The 21,035-nt window shown below is 40.1% G+C and overlaps 1 protein-coding gene across 1 annotated transcript; it reads left to right on the forward strand.

Annotated features, from left to right (window-relative positions):
• Window positions 1-3,192, forward strand: NHLRC1 (NHL repeat containing E3 ubiquitin protein ligase 1; the record flags this gene model as incomplete). The annotated part of the gene is made up of 1 exon (XM_085310095.1): window positions 1-3,192. A coding segment is annotated over one exon (825 nt), but the record flags the coding sequence as incomplete, so codon positions are not given.
• Between the last annotated feature and the right edge of the window lie 17,843 nt (window positions 3,193-21,035).

A 21,035-nucleotide genomic window follows, 5' to 3' on the forward strand; every position in this document is an offset into this window, starting at 1 on the left:
CTGGGCGGCTGGGGGGCGCTGGTGAACCCCACGGGCGTGGCGGCGTGCCCGCGCTCCGGCCGCCTGGCCGTGGCGCACGACGGCAGGAAGCGCATCAAGGTGTTCGGGGCGAGCGGCGCCTGCGTGCAGCAGTTCGGGGAGCGGGGCGAGGCGGGCAACGACCTCAAGTACCCGCTGGACGTGGCCGTGACCCTGGACGGGCACGTGGTGGTCACCGACGGCGGGGACCGCTCCGTGAAGGCCTTTGATTTTGATGGGCGAGGGACACTGGCSCTCCGAGAAGGCTTCTCTCTGCCCTGGGGCTTGGACGTCACCCGGGAGAACGAAGTCCTCGTGACCGATTCGGAGGCCGGAGCCCTTTACCGCTTGACGGCTGACTTCGCAAAGGGGAAGCTACAGAAGGCGCAGGTGATCCAGTCCAAATTAACCAGCCCGAGGGGCATCGCTGTCTCTCCGGCCTCTGGCGTTATTGCGGTGATAGAGCATCTGAAAGCCAAAGGACCAAACAACAGCAGCACCCGCATGAAGATATTCAGTGCAGACATGAAACTCATCGGCCAGATGGATAGCTTTGGGCTCAGCCTCATTTTCCCCTCCAAAATATATGCTACGGCTGTGGCCTTTGACAAAGAGGATCATATTATAGTAACGGATGTCTATAACCAGGCTGTGTTATGTTTAGGGAAACCTGAGGAGTTTCCTGTTTATAAGCCTATAATCAGCCATGGGCTTTCATATCCTGTAGGACTGACTTACATGGCAAATAATTCCCTCGTTGTTCTAGACGGTGGTGATCATTCAGTAAAAATATATGGCTCTACCTGAATGCGCTTAGATTTTTACTACTATAGATTCATTCTGTTTTGGGCCATGAAGCAAGACAAGTTATAATTCTAGTAGACACGTAAGTGGGAGGAATTTTCTGGCCTTTGAGTGAAATTGTCCTCCTTGACCACCCTGCATCAAAGCTCTTGCCTRTCTGCGTGAGAAAACTTGACCATTGCAGGTGACGCTCAACAATGAATAAACAAAACAAGTAACTTGGCATCTGAAAGTTATTTTACACCTTGACTACCAAAAATTTTACGTCACTTWGGCAAATAGAAATAACATTTGGAATGGAGTAATCAAAGGCCTGCAACAGAGAGAGAGAGAGAGACAAAATGGTGCAGCTTTTGTTTACTAGCATTTAGTTTTCATTATTCTTAAGCAGAGAGACAGTCATGAGAGTGACAGAGTGATTTCTATTTCCAAGATTCCTATAGGAGAAAGAAGACTGGCTTGATAGACTGACAGGAGAAATAGATTCTTCAGTTAAAGGTCATTTAGAATCCAGCTAAGGTCACTTGTGATGGAGGAGCTATCGATGATCAGTGAGGTTACATGAAATGAATTGGTGCTTTTTTTTTTTTTCTGTAGTAGGGAAATTACTATTGGGTACCATGAAACATGTCAATGAGGCAATGTTTGGAAGGTGCATTGCCATCGTTACACTTGAAGGGGAAAAAAAAATYCCCTGTGGCAGTTTTCATGGGCTATAAGTTAAATATGAAGAGTAGAGTCTTAAAACATGCGAAAAAGACACAGTCTAAAGATTTGAAAATACCATGATAGATGAATATTCTCTGTACTAGTTTACTGCTACCTGTGTTAGAGTTGTACTGACGCACTTGCACTTCTTCTGTAAGGTGTAAGTCTGTCTCTGCATGCAGAGATAATCTGAAATGCAGAGATAYCAGCATGAGCTGGCATGCTTTCTCTAAAAGCTTAAAGGTGTTTAGACCTCAAACACTTCTGTGTATACAAAAGTGAGTTGGTCATCTTGCTAACACAGGTATCCTTGCAAGATTTCCRGTACTGTCTGCATCTGTCTTATCATTAATAATGATAATTGTGTCCGAAACTTCAAGATCCAGTTGAAAACTGGAGTGTTGATGAGCAGTAGAAGGGAAAGAGAGACATGAGCCTATTCTTTTCCAAGCAGATTTAGATCAGTTTATATTTTCTTGAAAAGAATTTTACTGTAGACATAAGCTATGTTGCCTTATTGAACAGTGGAAGTTAAAGTATACTTGAATTACGTTTTTAGCACTCCCTATTAGGAAGTCACTGCTGCATGCTTAGGCATTTATCTGCTGCTAATATAATTAGTTAGGTTGTTCAGCACTAAAAGGAAGTTTGATATAGATATGAATGCTTTGTGAGATAGAGACAGTAGGTTAAAGTTGCACGCAACTTTTATGGTCACTTATTTATTCACAGAAATTATGAATGAGATGTTTTCTGAAAGCCACTTAACTTGAAATCAGTGGGTGGTCTTTCTATCAGTTAATTTTTAATCTGGCTTTTGGTCTTACTTCAAGGCAGATAATAACTACACTTACTGTCACACTGGTGATCCACCAGGTTCTTATTTTAAACTGGAGCATTTTTAGCCCTCTAATTCAGACAACGTATTAATTTATCTTATGTTGATATATGTAAAACCAAAACAACCTAACCATTAAATGCAGCTATTTGTAAAGGTTCACTCAATGGTGATGTGCCAATAAAGTGGAATTTGTTTACTCTTACACTAAACAGTTTAGTGAAAACTCCTTATTTTTATTATCATGAGTTTCTCTGTTACCATCCAATTTCTCTATTCTAATTGCCATATCTACTTTTTTTTTGATATCCCCCTAAAGTTGTTGTAGGATGATCTGTTGCTGTTGCAAAATATATGGACCTGCGCATATGCTGTTTTCTAATGTTGTGTACTGCCAAGCCACACAGTAAGTGCCTTTGATGGGATCAGAAATACTTCTTGAACATTCTGCAACATGGGTTGTACTGCTCTGAGTAGAATACCTCGTGAGGGGTTGGGAAGGAAACTAAGAGAAGCAGCCTCACCTGGATTATATATTCCTKTCTAGATGCCAAGAAGACATCTGTCTTTGAAGGATATAAAAACAACTGGATTTACACTTCCTTTGAGGATCTGCTGTGCTTCTAAATGCATGTAATACCATAGATGCTTTATTCATACGAAATTGAGAGTTTATAGCAATAGCAATTGTGGGACCTGGATGCTTCCTCTGAACTTTAGGCCATGAGCTTTTGTCTCCTTAAACTTTCCTGTGCACTAGGGTAACGGAGAGCAGGACCTTGCTTTTGTTCCTGATCTCATGGATCGGCAAGCTTCTAGTGCTTACTGCCATATTGGCAATTCTACAGCAGCTGAAATGCTGATTTTCAAATATTTGATTCATGCTGTTTTAAAATCCACAGCACTTCTCATTGTTGCTTATTCTGCTCCTATCTCCTTTGGTATATGATTAGAAATCACTTGAGGTTTGGGTTTGTAAGCAGAATAAATGTGCCTTTGTACCACATAGTCTGCGCTGTGCCATCTCCAGCAATCTGTGCTTTCTGTAGTGCAGGCAGACATACGCTTTTTCTGTGAATGATGCAGCTGTTTTCCTTTTGCTGTAAAGCTCACTGCATCAAGGAAGACATTGAACTGTCTTAATTCATTTGATTTGGGTGTCTACATTGAAAAGCCATACAGAACTATATAAAGCACTTCTTTGTTGCTGCACAACTCTAAAGAGAAAACGCAGCAGTAAACCTGAAATCTTTCTTTTTTCATGCAGGAAAATTTATGACGTAAGGAGGAGATAGGGATCTACTAGTGTGTGAATAACAAACCAAAAAGCTTTGACTTTTTTCCTAACTCTTGCCTCTCTCTTTATGCTATATGCACATCTCCACTATAGCTATTTTAGGTACGTTGCCTTCAGGGTGATACCATTATACCWTCTGTTTTTCAGGGGCATAAGGGACAAATACTGCTCCTGTTCAATTAGAAGTCAGTCAGAATTTAGTCACAGATTTCAACAAAATAAAACCTTGGATCTGAGAGAGGGTTGGCAAAGGGTGAGGAACCAATACTTGATAATATTTTATATAATTAGATCAGTGATACTTCTGGGGTCTTGCTGGGCATGTTCAGAACAGGGGTAGCTAGATAGGTCCWTACCCTCAGAAAAGAGAGCTCAGGTTTCCATCTAGACTGTATAATGTGGGACTGTCTCTATGCACTTCTGTTATAATTACCATTGCTTTTATTTATAGAATCATAGAATGGTAAGGTTGGAAGGGACCTCTGGAGATCATCTAGTCCAACCCTCCGCGTACCCCGTAAGGGGAYTGAACCCACAACCTTGACATTAGCAGCACCACGCTCTAACCAGCAGAGCTAAACCTAACCCCCAATGGGAAAAAAAAAAGTAAAGAACCTAAACTAAACTTTGAATAATCCTCTGTACCACATACTTTATCAATTTGCATTAAAAACAAACAAATATCATGGAGAGTGTTCCCCTAATGTCAACTCTTCAGCCTCTGCTATAAGTTTATATTTGATTTATTTTTAAGGTCCGATCTCAGATTGCTATTGCTGCATGAAAATATACCAGGGTAGTTTTACAGTATCTAGCAATAAAGAGCTCGGAGGAATTTCAGAAATGTGAATCTGAATTGTGTCCTATAACATAACTATTTTTTGTTATTCTTTATCTAAAATTATCTTTTGAAGAAAAGATACAGCAAAAGGTGTAATTTATTTTGGCCACTGGCTGCCGGTTCCCTTTAGCGAGCAATTGTTGCTGTGCACGTCAGCTTAATGTTTATGTTTTCATGAAGTGTGTCATAACACCACCACAGCATTTTTAAGATACACTTATTTCAAACGAAGAGACCTCCTGTAATGTCCAGCCCCTAAACTACTAAGAGTTCTACAGAGCAGGGTCCATCTAAGTGATGGTCTTAAATACAGGAAATCTTTCCATCTTGGAAAGGTTGACAGTGATGTAAAGCAACTCTCCCTCATGTGACAGAGGAAAAAAAAGAAGTTGAAGAGAAAGATATGAAAACATTCTTTCTGTGTAGGTACACTACTGCTACATTTTGGACCCAGCAAGGCGGTTTCTGTAGGAAATGGGGATGCACCCTGTTTGGGCAGCTATACAGACAGCACCAACAACCATGATTCTTCTGGGAAAGATTGTTTCAAGTGCATCAAAGAAGACAGAATTATGGCAGATGAAGAATTATGCAAGAAAAAAAATAGTATTTTCTCAAAGATATCAAAATTAAAGATATCAGAATTGAAACCCAATACATTTTTGAATGAGGTTCTGTCTAACATTGCTTATTCTGTATATCAAGCAAATAAAGCATTTAAATAAATGGATTTAAAACAGTGATTAAAAGGAGCACAGAGCATAGTGTTCTCTTAGAGGCATTGTGTTTCAAATGTGATGGAGTTTTTCTAGTGGATAGGCAGTAGCTGGTGTGGTACCTGGGCTTTACTTCTGAATCTGCATGCTTCCAAGCCTGCTGGATCTGTGCAGCCTCAATCCTCTTTTTTTAAGAGAAGCTTCCAGAAGGTATACCTTGTCTGATCCCTCTATGGCTATATCAAAGTGCTGTCCAGCTCCCCTAAAACTGGGGTAAGGCTAGAATTAGATGATTGTCAAGAAGGAAAAAAGCACATCCTTGCTTAAGCAGTCTGACTAGCTTCTGCAGAGCAGGGAGTTTGGACTGGAACCCCAGAAGTGGAAACTTTGCTCTGGATTCTTGATGCTCAGTAGTGATGAGACCTGTGAGGCAGGTGTCCCTCTGTCGCTGTCATTGGCAAGGCCCACTTATACTTGAATTCTCCAGAGATCACATGTCAGTTAAAATGAAAATACCGGCTTTGCTCTTGAATTCCTAAAACCTTTGCAACTTTATTTTCAGTATCATCTTTATTTATTTATTTATTTGTCGCTGTCATTGGCAAGGCCCACTTATACTTGAATTCTCCAGAGATCACATGTCAGTTAAAATGAAAATACCGGCTTTGCTCTTGAATTCCTAAAACCTTTGCAACTTTATTTTCAGTATCATCTTTATTTATTTATTTATTTATTTATTGTGCAGTATCCTGGTGAACCCTGTTCATCTCCAGACCTGACAACTGATCCAAGGGGTTCTCTTGGTTTGACCAGTTGTGCCCAAAAGCACTTCCATCTGAACAGAAGATCTTCCAGGTTGAATGCATAGCCGCCAGCAATGCGAGGGGCTTTTTTGTGACCCTGCCTACGTGTTTTAAATTTGTGAAGCCTGCAGAACCAAYATAAAGACACGAATGAAGCTCTGAAAACAAAACAGAGATTCACATTGTATAGATACATGCAGAGTTYAGTATTTCAAGAAGAATTCAAGAATTGAATGTCATGTAAATAGCCACTGATTGTAAAGGGGAGCAKGTCCAGCAGACCTGAAATAAGGTATTGGTCTGCTTGCTCTGTGGTGCCCCAGCCATCTCCATCTCATTGAAGATGAGCTGAGGACATTCACATTTTTCCTGACTGTTCTTCAGCAAACCCATTATGCTAATGCTTGCGTAGGGTATTTTGACCCTTAATTGCATATGAAACTCCCAAGCAGACAATTGCACAAGTGTAAATCTTTAAACTTGCAATATGTTAATCCAAAGAGCATCAACTCTTTTTTTCCCCCCCTCTGCCATATACTGATATGGGCTTGATGTCAGTCAGATGGAGTATGTCACAGCTCTCCATCAAAGTGGGTATTGACCATGCCACCACTTATATTTTACATTACACTTACATTTTAAACTTCACTAGATAAACTAAATGTGCCAGTAATATGTTTAAGTTTGATACTGTATTACATAAATATACAGATATTCTCTAGAATGCTTCCTTAGTATAACCTCTGTGTGATTTTCCTGGATAGCTTCAGAGCTAATATAGAAGAGCTTTCCGGTAAGCAGATGATGCTTCTTTGGTCCACTGCTTTCCAAGAGGTTTACAGGTTTTTTTGAACTCGGCCTTCCAATATAATATAAATGTTCTGGCTCTGCAGTTGCACACATGAGAGCTGCAGATCAAGGGAAGCCTTTAGCAGATTTGAGACTAGAACTCAGACTTCCCATTACAAAGTTAGTGCCTTAACAAAGCAGAATCTGTGTTTAATTATCCTTTAGTCTAGAATTTGCCTTCTTGATTTCGTAAGGAGTTTTGACATTTTACTGACGATCCTGTTATTATTAATTCGTTTGGGTGTTCCCTATAAATCATGAAAATCTATCATGAATTTCACAGTGTATTCCTAGATAATTGCTTCCAGCATACTCCACAAAGCTGTGTAGTTACAGAGTTTAGAAACTCTCTCTGAGGAGGTGTACTGTCCCACTGCAGTGATCAAGTTGCTCATTTCATTTTGAGGATGGAAAGGAAGAGAAGAGATTGATTCTGAAAAGAGGGAGGGGGAAGAAGGGTATCTGTGGCTTAAATAGAAGGGGAACTCCCACGAAATCAGAGCACAGAGCACACCCACAGTCCCAGTAAAGGGCATGCATTCTTAAGACATGAAGCATTTTGGTCTGGAAAATGGGCAAGAAGATAAGGGAAGGGTGCTTGCCTCTCGATTAGCATTGAACTCTGGCAGGGGAATAACCTACTTTTAAATGCATTTTACAGCCACAGGCGCTTTTCAGATGGTAATACTTAGGAGAATATCAATCACTTTCAACTCTATATCTGTAGGACAAATGCACGGGAACTAAACATTTGGAGCAAACTAAGCATTTCATGGAAGTATGCTCCCTATAAATGAATAAATGTGTATATATTTTTTCAAAAGGCCTCAATTATTAGGTGAGTACTAAATGGGACGGTATGTTGAGGTGGGAACGAAACTTGTTTTCATTGAATATATTGTTTTTTAAATCATGACAGCATGGCTAGTCAGAAGATTCTGTAAAGCACTTTTAAGTATGTAGTCTAAATATAGTTATATGCTTTGTCATTAGTAAAAGGTAAGCAATTTTAAACAGGATATAGGATTAGGGAGATAAAACTGCAGCTTGGAAAATTAAACAGCTTATTCTGAGGAAACTGTAAAAATATTTTTTTAAATGCCCCTCAAAACTTGTCTTAAAAGTTTGTAGCACAGAAAAGATGATCTTGAAAGAACTGTAACACCTACATAATCTCAGGAGGTAATCTATTTACTGTCATTTGTTCCAAATATGAATAGTCAAAAGATGAAAAACCACATTAAACTATTATGCTTATTCAGCATGATTTCCTGAATAATATGGACAATGGAATGTAACCACTATTAACCAGTATTTAATAAATAGTGACTTCTATTAAAAGTAAGATATAAAGGTGTTTTCTTTACTAACACAGTCCAAGAAGGTAATCTGAGAAGTGAGATGGTCTTATTAGAGATAGCTCTGTAAGTGAACTACTGAAAAATATTTGACAGATTAAATATTAAAGGTATAAAACAGTCTTCATATGAAAAGGATATGACTGTGTCATAGTGCTTAATTAGGTAGGAAGTAGGGCCCTTCTATGAGTCTACAACAATTTTCAATTTCCAATTCAAATTCTACATCAATTTAACTTTATAGTATGATATTATGGAGCCTAAAGTATTTCAAGTATGTATGTTCTGTTTCTATTCTTACTGTTCCTTACAGTGACTCGTTTGAGTTGAGGCTTGGTCCTTCATAAATAGTTTATCTGTGCAGTCATGAATACTGCAAATGGAATTGACCACAAAAATAAACCCTGCAGGACTGGGCTTGAAGACAGGGAGATTCAGGCTAGCACAGAGATTTGCCCTGGAGAAGAAGACCTTGTTATGACAACTGGGRATGCTGGTTTGTTTTTTTTTACACGCCAAAAGTCCTGTGCATGTTTATAAAATACTGTATCTAACWATTACTTTCTTTCAACACCGGAAATCTTTTGCCAAACAGATTTCATGTAATGCTTTAGTTTTTTCCTGTTTTTGTAGCGTTCTGAATACTTGTACGCTTCCTAACAGTCCGACTGACTGAAGCGAATCAGTACAACACCTCCCTCTGGGGACGTGCAGTTGCTCAGGAACCAGCAATCTGTGACAAGACTCACTCTAAGCTGTCATCAGTGGAAGACTTAAATGTGAACTGCTCTTGCAGATCCTGAAGAGGACGTAATTGCTCTTAGCCAACAAGTATGGATAGTTAGGGAATGAAGTTTTCATAGTGRCAAAGAAGACACTGTAGGTTCTAGTCCCCAAGAAGACTACATGAAAGGATTCCTAAGGTTGTGCGGTAGTTAACTTCTTTCTTTTCAGTTCAGAYTGAGCAATACAGACCTTTAAAGAACGGATGATAACCAAACTGCTCTTTTCCTGCAAAATTGAGGTCGCCCAAAGCCCAGGATTAGACCTTGGGATCCTATGTAAGATAAGTTATTTTGTGATGTTCATAAAGCTGTTTATGGATGGTATTATCATTAAAATGCAACTGATAAGATTTTCTCCTGTTTCTATCACATCAGCATTACTGAGATAAAAAAAAATAACCGTTTAGAAAAAATGTACCTTGAAGGCAGAAAAAATATTCCTTTCTTGTATCTGTTTTGTCAGAGAAATAAGATCAATTTGACCAAATTATTTTCAAACATTTATATCTAGCAATGGACTTTCTCCCTTTCACGTGTGTTGAACTTGAATCTTAAGTCTTTTTCTTGACAATAACCCTAATTTTTTTATTTCTTAAACTCATACTGTTATTCCTGGTTTTGACTGTTGCAGTGACCATTCTTCTTGATTTGTGTTTAGTCCCTTAAAGTGTTTTTCAGAACTATATTTCTCATTAGCCATTGTTTAGTCAAATTGTGTGTATGTGTGTGTGCGTGTGTTTGACTGTCTGTCTGTGTATGTATGTGTTCACACCACTTTGATTTCAGAAGAAGTATTAACTTCAGAGCTTCAGCCCATGTTTTGGTTTTGCTGTGTTTCTTTTCTAAAATAGTCTTTCATCTTTACTGTCAGATTAAAGGGAGGGAAGGAACCTCAGATCACAATATGAATGGTGGGAAAGCATTTATGCCCACTCAGGGAATGTGTTTTAGAGAAAGGCATGCAAGTTTTATTAAAAAAGAAAAGGGGGTGAAGGACTGTAGAATTGAAACTGTGCAGAATAACAGTTTTAGGAACCTTTCTACCCTAGATCACCCTGTGCAGCTCCATTTATAGTAGTGATTATGTAGGGAAAATCTAAATTAGGTAGCAAGTCACTKGCATTTTTATAGTTGTCTGCAATAACAGCAAATTGGTCCCAATGATCTGAGCCTTCCTATGCTGATTTTGAAGATGACTCCTCTGAGTTTCACTGTCAAATGCTGGTGTAGACTCAATTCTAGGAGCCTGGAAGCCTACACAGGCAGTCTTTTTCTCTACTTTTTTTTCCTGTAAAGAGCAAACTTTTTTGCCAATCTATTAGCTGTGAATTAAAGAGGATGAGATGTGAAGTGAAATGACAATAAAGTTCTCCCAATGGTGGCAGTATGACAATCTTCAAGCTAAAAAGAAGTATGTGATCTGTTGCTGATTACTTTTCAGTTGATTATTAGGTGATTGCATTTGAAATATTTTCTTCAGGCTAGAGAGAACAGTGTGTGTGGTGGTGTGATTGGGTGTTTTGGTTTTTAAATAAAAGGTCTTGAGTCTTGTTATGCACTTTAATTAGCACCTTCAGTTCTTGTTTTCACCTTATACAGGAAATGATGAAACTTGCCAAACTTAATGGGAATCTTCCTGTTGACTTCAATAGACATTAGAGCAGATCAATATCTGTACTGAACTAACTTCCTCATGTTTTTACAAAGGCAATTCTACCTTCTCTCTCAAGGCTTTGACTCACKTAGTTTCCTTAGATGCAGACCTCCAGATGTTTACTGTTCTTCTTTCTAGTCTCTTCTAAGAAGGAAGAGCAATAGTTTCTTTTATCCTCCATACTTTGGRATGATACACACATTTTGCTAGAGCACATATTTCAGGCATCACTCAGAAGTAATTGCATAAGGTCAAATTTTGGCTTGGCGAGCATGCTTACTAGCTCAGCTTACTTAGTAAGCAAGCTTGGTGGAGTCCCTGCTCCCTGCCCACCCTCCTCCCGTGGGCTGCCAAGAGTGGCAGAGCCCAGGTTCCAAGTGTCGCAAAGGGCAGCCACCACAGTCACGCTTCTCTCTGAAAGCAGAAGGGAAATCAACAGGGAGACTGTGACTGAAGCTAATAAAAATTGTGCAGTTCTGTTTTAAGAGACTGCTGCCCCATATCAAACTGTGTTTACAGCTTTCCTATCCATCCCCACTGTGCAGAAGTCATGTCTCTGGAAACAGAACCTGAGTGTTGCTCATGCCTAGACAGACTGCATGCACTAACCGAGGAGACTTTGCGACCACAGACTCAGTATTTCTACCAGTCTTGATCAGCTCTGTGGTGAACTGTAAATTTGCACATAGCAAGTGCATAATACTTACTGTAATGCTCTGGACAGTGTTCATAAACTGGCTTCCTGATCACAAGTGTCCTTAGTCTCGATGCAGAATTCAGTCACAATAGAACCGCAGGGATCTGCTTGAGTTATACTTGCATACCAGACATTCCTTACAATAATGATGAAGAGGGGCGAGAGCTTTCTCGGATAGGGGGAATAATGGAAGGGTTGTCCTTTTCTTCAATTCCCTGGGCCTGCCTACTGATTTAAATTGTAAATAATGTTAGAAACTAGCTGTGGCAGTTAGGTTTTTTTCTCAGGATGAATGTCTAATTTCTATTATATATATAAAGTGGAAAGAAAAGAAAATTAATATGGTTAAAATGCATGTCTTTTAAACTAATTTTCTTACATCAATCCATTTTCAAAAGTTATTTATTGTGTTAACAATAGGTAGGCAGTATCACTATATTTCCTTTGGTGCCCTATGATCTTGTTTTGTTATAAGTACAAATCTTCTYTTTCTTTTCCTTTCCCTTTCTACTACCATCAACTGTTCTCATCACTGTCACATTTTAAGTGGGCACAGGAAGGTGTCTGGCATATGTCCAGTGGGGTCAGCAGAACATGTTCCCTGCTATATCACAGGCACCTCACCTTTTCTAATAGTATCAAACTGTTTCGTAAAACTAACTAGGTTTATTGCTTGCTGTTCTGATTAAGAGGTGATTCATTCCTCTGGGAGCTAGAAGTCATCCAATTTCCAAGCCAAATGTGTTCCCAGGTAGCTTATATCCTTTTGTTCTTGTGCTGAAGTTTTTCTTTAGCTTAAGTAGTACCCTGCTTTTTGACTAGCCTGAAAGGAAGCATAAACAACSATATCCCCCTCTCAGTCTTCATTTTGCTAGACTAAAGAAACCAAACTCTGCTAGTTGGCTCTGCTTGATAAGATTTGTTGCTTCCCAGTCCTCCCAGTAACACTTTTCTGGGTCTGTTCCAGTTTGAACTCCTCTTTCCTAGATGCTCTCATAAATCCTGTAGCAGGTGAACTCTCACCAGTGCTTTCCACAATGTCATCAGTACCTCTTCTGTCACATAGGAAAGAAGTGAAGTGATACAGCCCAAACCATGTATGCTTTTGTCGTGGTTTCACTTTCTTGTGAATCCAGTCTGAATACTCACAGATTTACTTTCCCCGCTATAAATTAATTAAGTCTTGGGGGGTGGGATCCCCTGTGGTCAAAAAGGGATGTCATACAGTTAATTGTCATCRATAGCAACACAAATATAAAGAAACCAATCGGTATATCATGTCTTTCCCTGACAGCTAAGGAATGTGAGCCCTATAGTTCATGAATAGCTGTTACAATAAGACAGAACAACTATCTGGTTCTGAGGTTAAGATTACAGGGAGGTTAAGTTCCCTGCCATAAACCAAATTCCTCTTGAAATGACAGAAGAGTTCACTTTGGAGTCAGTAAAAGTTCCAGTCAAACTGCCACAGTGCAGGAAAATGCATCTGAGCTAAAAAACCTGTGCATCTCCACTGACAGCAGTTTAAAACTACTGCATCAGTAAACGTGTTATAATTTTATTTTATAAAGATAAGTTTTTCTACTTTTGTTTCCTTTTTTGCTTCACATCAGTTTTCTGGCTATAGGTGCACTAGTTTGCTTCTAACCTAATTTATTTCTCTTAATATGACTTTTCATCTCTAGGTGGCAATGACCATTAAAGTTCCTCCAATAACTTGAAACTGTTTCTTCCTATTAAGTGACAGGAGATAGGGAATAAAGCTCCCTGCCTTCTGTTCTTGAGTTGAGCAAAGGGATTTTCCTCTGCAGAATGTTAATGTAGTTAAATGTAGCTAAAATTAAACAGCTACTTTCACCCATAGGTTAGCCGTATTCACTGTGCTGCATATAGCACTTTAGTTTCTAAAAGACTCTATTACAATATTGTGTCAGAGGCAGAGACGAAATGTCTGATCTGATCAGATGAATTACATTTGATATTATTTTCCCTAACAGCAAGGCACATTTCAGCTTGCTGGAGAGACATGACTCAATCTGCCTTGGAGACATTCAGTGTAATTGTTCGCCTTCGATTCCCAGAGCACAATCTACTCTTGCTTATCCAGATCAGGTATGGAGGCAGAGGTRGGGAACAGGTTAGGACCTCACCTAGGTAAAGGAAAACAGATCATTCAAAATATATGTAAATTAGGCTATAAGAACAGGTTTAGTCTATTCACCACTGAAAAAGTCAATAGGCCAAGTCTGTTCAGAGCTGGGATAGTTTTAAACAGTAGTGCCTGTTAAAAGCAATATACTACACAGGAATCTAAATACACAGCTGTCAGCCACCATATGTAGTTTTGAGAAGCAGCACTCAGACGGGGTAAAGTTTTGGTGCATGTATTCTGCATCTATTCCTAATATTGACAATTAAAACTTCTTCTTTTCTTTTGGAGTATCAAAACAGCATCTGTCATCAYAGACCCTTTCTAGGGCCAGAGTGTTGTCATAAGTATTTTGGCCACAGATGATAATTTTCTTACCTCCAGCAGTTGTACAGACACAGTCAAAATGAATTTCTGATAAGGCAGAGGTGGCAAACATCCAGATTGACTAACATCCAGCTTGAATTTGGAGCAAAAGGAAGTGGAAAATCAGTTTGAAAACCTAGATGAGAACATTGGGTAAAATCCCGCTCTCATGTAATCTGTTGTAAATTCAAAGTACTTCTTCAGTGGGGTTATCCCCAAAGCCCACTGATGTATACGAGACAGAAATTTGATTACAAGTATACAGTTATGAGCAGGGCACTTGCCTCCCTCCATCCTCTCTAAAGGTTCATATTTTTTTTCAGTGAAAAAGGTAAATTTGTGTGCAAACTGGAACATTAATTTATGTATATAAAGTCATATTTTATCTTCTYTCTCCAATATGAAATATTTATCCTCTTTATAATAGCCAGGTCTGCCTCCTTTCTGCTAAGTATTGTCCTAAAAAATGAATAACTATCTATCCTGTCTTCATCAATATCACTGGAAGATTTATCAGTTACTTGGTGCTAGGATTTCTCTGTGCTTCTTCCTAGTTTAAAAATAATAAATTGGATTATTAGCCTTAAAGATATCCATTGATGTCATTATATGGTATTTGTTCATTTTATGTCTTTCTCCCAGACTGGACAATGCTGTCAGGGGTTCTTGGTTGAAAACAAGTTTTGGTTTTATTGTAGATTTTATTGGACAAAAATTAGGAAACACAAAGAAAACTTAAATTTTGGTCAATCTTACAAAATCTGGCTTGAGTTAAAAAGCTCTTAAAAAGCTTCAATATAAGCATCTTGTAGACTTTGGGTACTGCAAAGTCAAACACTCTGTTTTTCTTTTGACACTTTCAATATTGAAAGAATAAAACATTGCTTTATTTTCCAGCCTCTCACTGCTGCCACCTCCTCCTTTTTTCTGGCTCTTGTGACACAAAATGAAGTTAGATGTGCTGGTGACAGTGCGTACCAGTCAGGCACAGCAAGATATTTGCTGAGGACCTTGCTGACAAGATGGATATTCTTGGCAGGCATCATGACATTTCTCCCCGCCTTCAGTGGAAGAAACGAGGTCAATGGAACACTGTGCCCTACCAGCAGGACTTCAGGGATTAACTCCGAATGCCCAGTGTCACTCCCCAGTTTCTATGTCATGAAGTATTGCAGTCGATCCTCCTGCTCAGAATACATGTTTTTCTTAACACTGAAAAGACATGGACATGACTTAAGGTCAATTCACATTATCTCTGTTATGCCTTAGAAAGATGGGGAGTAATTGGAGAATCCCACCAGAATTAAATAAGAGTGTGGTATTTTCTTTCTCATCTTTGTTGAACTGCGGATTGATAGACAAAACAATGGAAATGCTGAAAGGGAAGAAATAAAAATGAAATGGATGGAAAACAAGACCTGGACAAAGGCTCAATCCTGCCCTCATTGAAATTGCAAAATTCSTTTTGACTGCAGTGGTGCAGAACCAGAACAAATATGGGGATGGAGGAAAGCAAATCGGAAAAGAAAATCAGGGAAGCATGGCTTCAACTGATTTTGCCCCTGTGTTCACACCCTCATTCCCCTTACCTACCCTCAGCCTTCACTTTCCCTGCCTCTCATCCTTACTCATTGCTGAAGCAGTAGGCTGTCATTTCTCATCTGGTATCTTCCACCTATCAGTATGTCTGGGATAGCTGGCAGCTAATTCTGATGGGTGAATGGTACATGAAGATCCCTCGCCAGTCGCAACGGGGCGTGAAAACTGATCAGGCTAACAAATGCTGACAGGTGAGAGACATTCATGCAAAGTTGCTACTGGTAGTGAAGACAGAGATATAAAGGGTTCCGTATGGTGGCTGTGTTTGATATAATGCCAGAAGACAAGCATCCTAGTGGCCTGAATTACACCCACTTCCTTCTGCCAYTTTCTTACTCATTCTCCAGCATATTCCAAGTATCCTTTTTCCTTGTCAGTGCAAAAGCATAGTTACAGGCAGGAATAAGCACTATTGCTGAAGTCTTATTCCAAATATGTAAAAACTATTACTTATCAGTAAAAAAAATACAAATAAAGACAAAAAACAATTAAATATCTGTACTTTGGAACCTACAAAGATTGAAAAAGCCTCACTGAGGCTTTTCCTCTTGTTTCTCTTGTCTTTTTTCTTTTTATTTTTTTGCCTCCCTTCCTGTTCAAATTCTGTTCAATTTGTAGATTTGAAGTCCACTACTTGTGCTAGAATAGCTAATATTCTCCTTTGTTGTTCTTATATTTTAAGTGAACTAGAGAATGTTTCAAATAATGACCAAGTATCTGAAACATTTCTTCAAAAAGAATACTGTTACWGATACCTGGCATAGGCTTGCTTTTCTGCCACAGATATGTGTAGATGTTTGAAATCTCAGMTATGTATTGAGCTCTGACTTGCAGGGCTAGTTTTAAGCATTTTTCCTAAACAGTTAATAAGCAAATGCTATAACAGCTGGACTTTAGCATGTCACCTCCGTATTCTGTTACTATCCTCTGTGGAGGCCACTGAACTCTGAGAGCTCCAGTTACCTTCTGCCTTTTCTTGCCATATCCTTTCACTACAGGTGCTAAGTCTGGAAGACCATTCCTCCTGCTGTGAATCCAGAGATTGTCTTCATGATTCAGTTCTTGTAGTCTTGTAGTAAGTTTTACACTGTTGTTGTAAAGTCATGATACCCCGTGTTGTTCAGACACAGTCAGCTATTAAGAAGAAAAGTATAAAAAGAAAAACTTTAAAAATAAGATTAGGGGAAAAAAAGCCTGGAGGATTTAAGATTTTACAATAGCTTAACTTAAGACAATAATTGCCCAGAAAACCCTAAATTAGCTTGGAAGTGTTCTCTTAGTTTTCACTTGCCACTATTTTCTTCCCTTACATAAGGAAACAGAATCAGTATGTTACTTTATAAAATTTTGAATGCCTTGTTTTTCACAGAAGGGTACACAAGACACACCTAAATAAAGATTTGGATGACTGATTAAATTAATTCATTTTCCAGGGTATTGCAGACCTGAAAGTCTGATCTTCAGTGTCTCCCCAGTCTGGGCAAGGAGAGAAATTAGGACTGTAAGTGTAGCCAGCAACCTGTGCTTACCTTCTCCATATGCTCAACACTTAGGAACTCTTTATCTCTCAGCTCCTAGTGCAGTTTTACCACCTACGCTGTAGATAACTGTCTTTGCTATGAAGATATTTGTACATGCAAACAAAGATTTATCCTGAGGCACCTTGGTGCAAAAACAAGCCTTTGAAAACATTCAAGAGTCTTGTGTTGGTAAGCATGACGCTCAACAATAGTCATAATAAAACTGATATTACCTTCACTTTTTATTTAAATGTTAAATAAAGATTCCAAATGTGATATGACATAGTGATCTGTACCTCAGAGGTAGGCACATCATAGAGCATCTTGCGCAACTGGGCTTTGGTATATGTGACTAATCAACTCTAAATGCCTTTGGAATCCTCTTAAAATTAAATAAACAATACCAGATGAAGTCCTTTCACAGAAACCACAGATTCCATTAGTCACACCATCAGATGGGCCCTAGAATTTTTTAGTTCTGTACAAAAATTAAATGAATAGAATAAGAAGTTGCACACATGCAAATAAAGACTTGGTTATTTGGCTCCCGTTTCATTTCTGGAATGGTGGTAAAGACTTTCTAACCATGTGGAGCTTCTGCCCAGCAAGGTTTTGAAAAACCTTTTGGCTATTCTTTGCTTATAAGATGGTCATGCTAAACTCCTTCCCACTGACCTTGTGACCAAAGGGCTAATATCCCCCTACCTACACGGTCAAGAATTTGCTATCCTGGCACATACACTCTGGCTCTTTTATCAAGTCCGTTATTTCATTCTCCTTCCTACAGCTTCTTAAAAACTGTTTCCAATACTGCAAGACTGGGATTTACACACCAGTTTTATATCTATATATATATAATATCCAAGTCCATGAGAAACTAACAATTTTTTTCACGCCTGATGATTCTGTTAAGCACAGCTTGCTCTTTGGGCTACCTACGATGAAAGATCTAATGGGGCCCCTCTAACATAAGTCCATTCCTATTCTGCTGTAATGCCAAAGGTTCAGAGGAGACCAAAACCACAATGTGCTACATGCATGCTGCCTAACAGATGTTGTCAGGTATTGACATAGGTGTTGCCAAAAATCCTTCCTCAAGAGGACAGAAAGAGTTATGAAACCAGCATGTCATTCTTGGCAGTTGTTTTTCCAGACATGCTGATGTGAACAAAAGAGTAAAAATCCTTTTCCCATTTAACTAACATCAGGAGAAATCAGAATTTCACAAGAAGAGAGCAGCTACAGTCTATATTAGGACAAATTATGTTGCATCTCCCTATTCAAACTTCTTTGCAAGGTTGGCTTTCTGCACCTGAAAATAGCTGAATGTCTTTCAGAGGTCTATTCCAGATGTTAGCAAGAAGGTTTTCAAGATCTTTCCCACAGCCAAAATCATAGACAATCTCATAAAGACTCCCCTTAGTTTCCCTTCAGCAAATGTCATTGTTTTTATAGCATCTTGCACTGATATATTTTTTTCCAGTAAGAGGTGGAAAACAGAGACAGAAGGTACATTTTTCCTTCCATCTGTTGGCTATCTTCCCAAAATATCTTGGCTATCATTCCCAATAATACCCAAGTTTCACAGAACTCAGTTTTTGCACAGTCACTTCAGACATCATGCCTTATCTCAAGCCCATACTTACTTTGATCTGTGTTCTTACAGTTCACAGACATAGGTAGGATGTCTCATTTCAACATCTCTCCTTTTCTTTCATGGTTGAACCACATACTTATGATGCATTTCACAACAAACTTGATTCTTTATGCCTACTTCTGCAGGCAAGAAATGAGTGTGTGCCAGCTCCAGAGGTTTACTGTCACTGATGTTCTCCAGATACCCAACTCTATTTGGTAAAGTTTCTCTTTCACCATGCTAAGTGCGTATCTCACATTTCCTTTCAACATTCCTGTAATCACTGGCCATTCGGGGGCAACAGGACCTACTCCAAATCTGTTCCAGGCTCCTCTCTGCTTTCAGTTCTTCCCAGTCACTTACTACTCCAAAGTCTTCTGGCTGGCCCAGGAGGGAGCAGGGGTAGGAGGAGAAATGACATGGTTCTGTACCTTCTCAGTACTGTCAGTATTTAGTACTGTTTTTACCTCTTTTTGAAATGTCTGCTGTTTCTCCGTGTAGCCACCTATTAATCATCTTTTGTTTAGCTCATTCTCCTTACAGTAGCTTAGCCTCAGAGTAGACAGAGTAATCCCAGCTGGGTTTTAACCTGTCTTTTCAGTAAGCAAAATGCTACAGATATCACTATTTTGTGCTTGGACTTCTTGCCAGTTAGTTGTATTAGATGATAACGACTGATTCCATGGAATATATTTCTCTGAAGCTAAGAAAATATTTCCTTTCTATATAATAATATATTTCCTCCACTTCTGGGGAAAAAGCAAAGTTTTAATGAGACACTTCAAAAAGAAGGCTATCCTGGGATCATAAGTCAACTGCAGTTTTACTAAAAATCTTTCTTGGCTTATCCATTCAATGCTCAGCCATCCTTGGAGCTCCTGGTTGCTGGGATAATGCATTAGTGTTTATTAATGTTTTTCCCGAATGCTGAACTCACTACTAGTGAATGGACCCCACTCTTTCCTGTGGTATTTGGGCAGGCACTCGTTAACAATTGCCAGTTTTTGTCTGAAAAAGAAGCACCATATGAGCATTTGCAACACTTCATAGACAGCCCTTTTCTAAGCACATAAACTCCAGCCTAAGGATGGGGTCCTTTTATCTGACTGTAACCTCCAAATCCAAGCTTTTCATGCACGTGCAAAACACACAGTTCACCTCGGTCATCAGTGCTAGCACCAGGAGTATACCAGACAACTATTTTCTAATTGACTGTTGTGTATCTTTTGTGCAAAAATTCTGCAGATGCCAAAATAATTATTTCTGGGCAGTTTGTGGATTTTTCATTGTGAGCTTTTTTAAGTTCCACATAACCTGCTGTCCACTGGGATAATTCAGCAGCTTTGTGGTGGTAACATAAATCTTCATGGATCATAGCAGTGACTCTCTATTGAGTGTTTATCTGCTGTTTATCAGCTGACACCTTCAGTAAGTTCATTTTCATTCCAACTAAAACTGTGAAGAATCCTTCTCCTGGTTTATAAACACTGTCACCTCATTCAGAAAGAAAAAAAAAAACAAACTACTAAACACGTATTTCCCGTGATTTTTACTTTGAGATTCTGGAGCCTGCCAGGTGCTTGCACACATCCAGGCAGAGAGGAAGGGGGAAGGCCAGGGCGCACGGTCCAGGGCGCACGGTCCAGGGCGCACGGTCTTCTGCTCACTGCCTGACCCCAGCTGGGGCAGGCATCTGCTCCCAATCTCCTGTGTCCTCAGAGGTCTCTTGTTTGTCAAGAGCTGGTAGCAGCAAGCTCCCTGCCTTTCCACACACCAAACCAGAAGGTCTTGGTGTGTATCTGGTCCGCTTTAAATCGATGTGTGAATCACATAAATTTATACCCGACTTATCAAGAGCTATCAATCCCTTTACCCCTGTACCGGTCTCTTTGGGCAACATGCCTTCTTTCTCCGTCCTCCACCCTTCCACCCCATACTGCTTAACAACGTCTCTCGGCGAGGAGAGGAAAGAAGAGAGCACCCCTAAACCCACAAGCCCCTAAGCGGGCCGCGTTGCTCCCCCATTTCGCGCAGCCCCACCGCCGCCCCCACTGCTCACTCCCCCGCCATCACGTGACGGGGAGTGGGGCAACGTCAGGGCAACGCGCACCGCGGGGCTTCACCACCCTCTCTACGCATGCGCGGCCCGGCGCAGCGGCGCCACCTCGAGGCCCCTTTCCGCCACTGCGAGCAGAGGGTCTCCGCGCGCATGCTCATTGGGGCCAAGCTGCTGTTCCCGGGGAGGGGGCGGGGGCTCGACCCCTCACCGCCCCCCCTTGCCGAAGGCGCTCGGGTTTTTCCGTCTCTTCCCGGCGGCGCGGCGCGGCCTTTCCCCGCCCCCTGCCCGCGCGCCGCAGTCTCAGCGGCGCGGCGGGAGGCGGCGGAAGATGGCGGCTG

Source organism: Rhea americana, unplaced genomic scaffold (genome assembly GCF_003343005.1).
Source record: "Rhea americana isolate MKP2758 unplaced genomic scaffold, rheAme1 scaffold_31, whole genome shotgun sequence".
NCBI lineage: Eukaryota > Metazoa > Chordata > Aves > Rheiformes > Rheidae > Rhea > Rhea americana.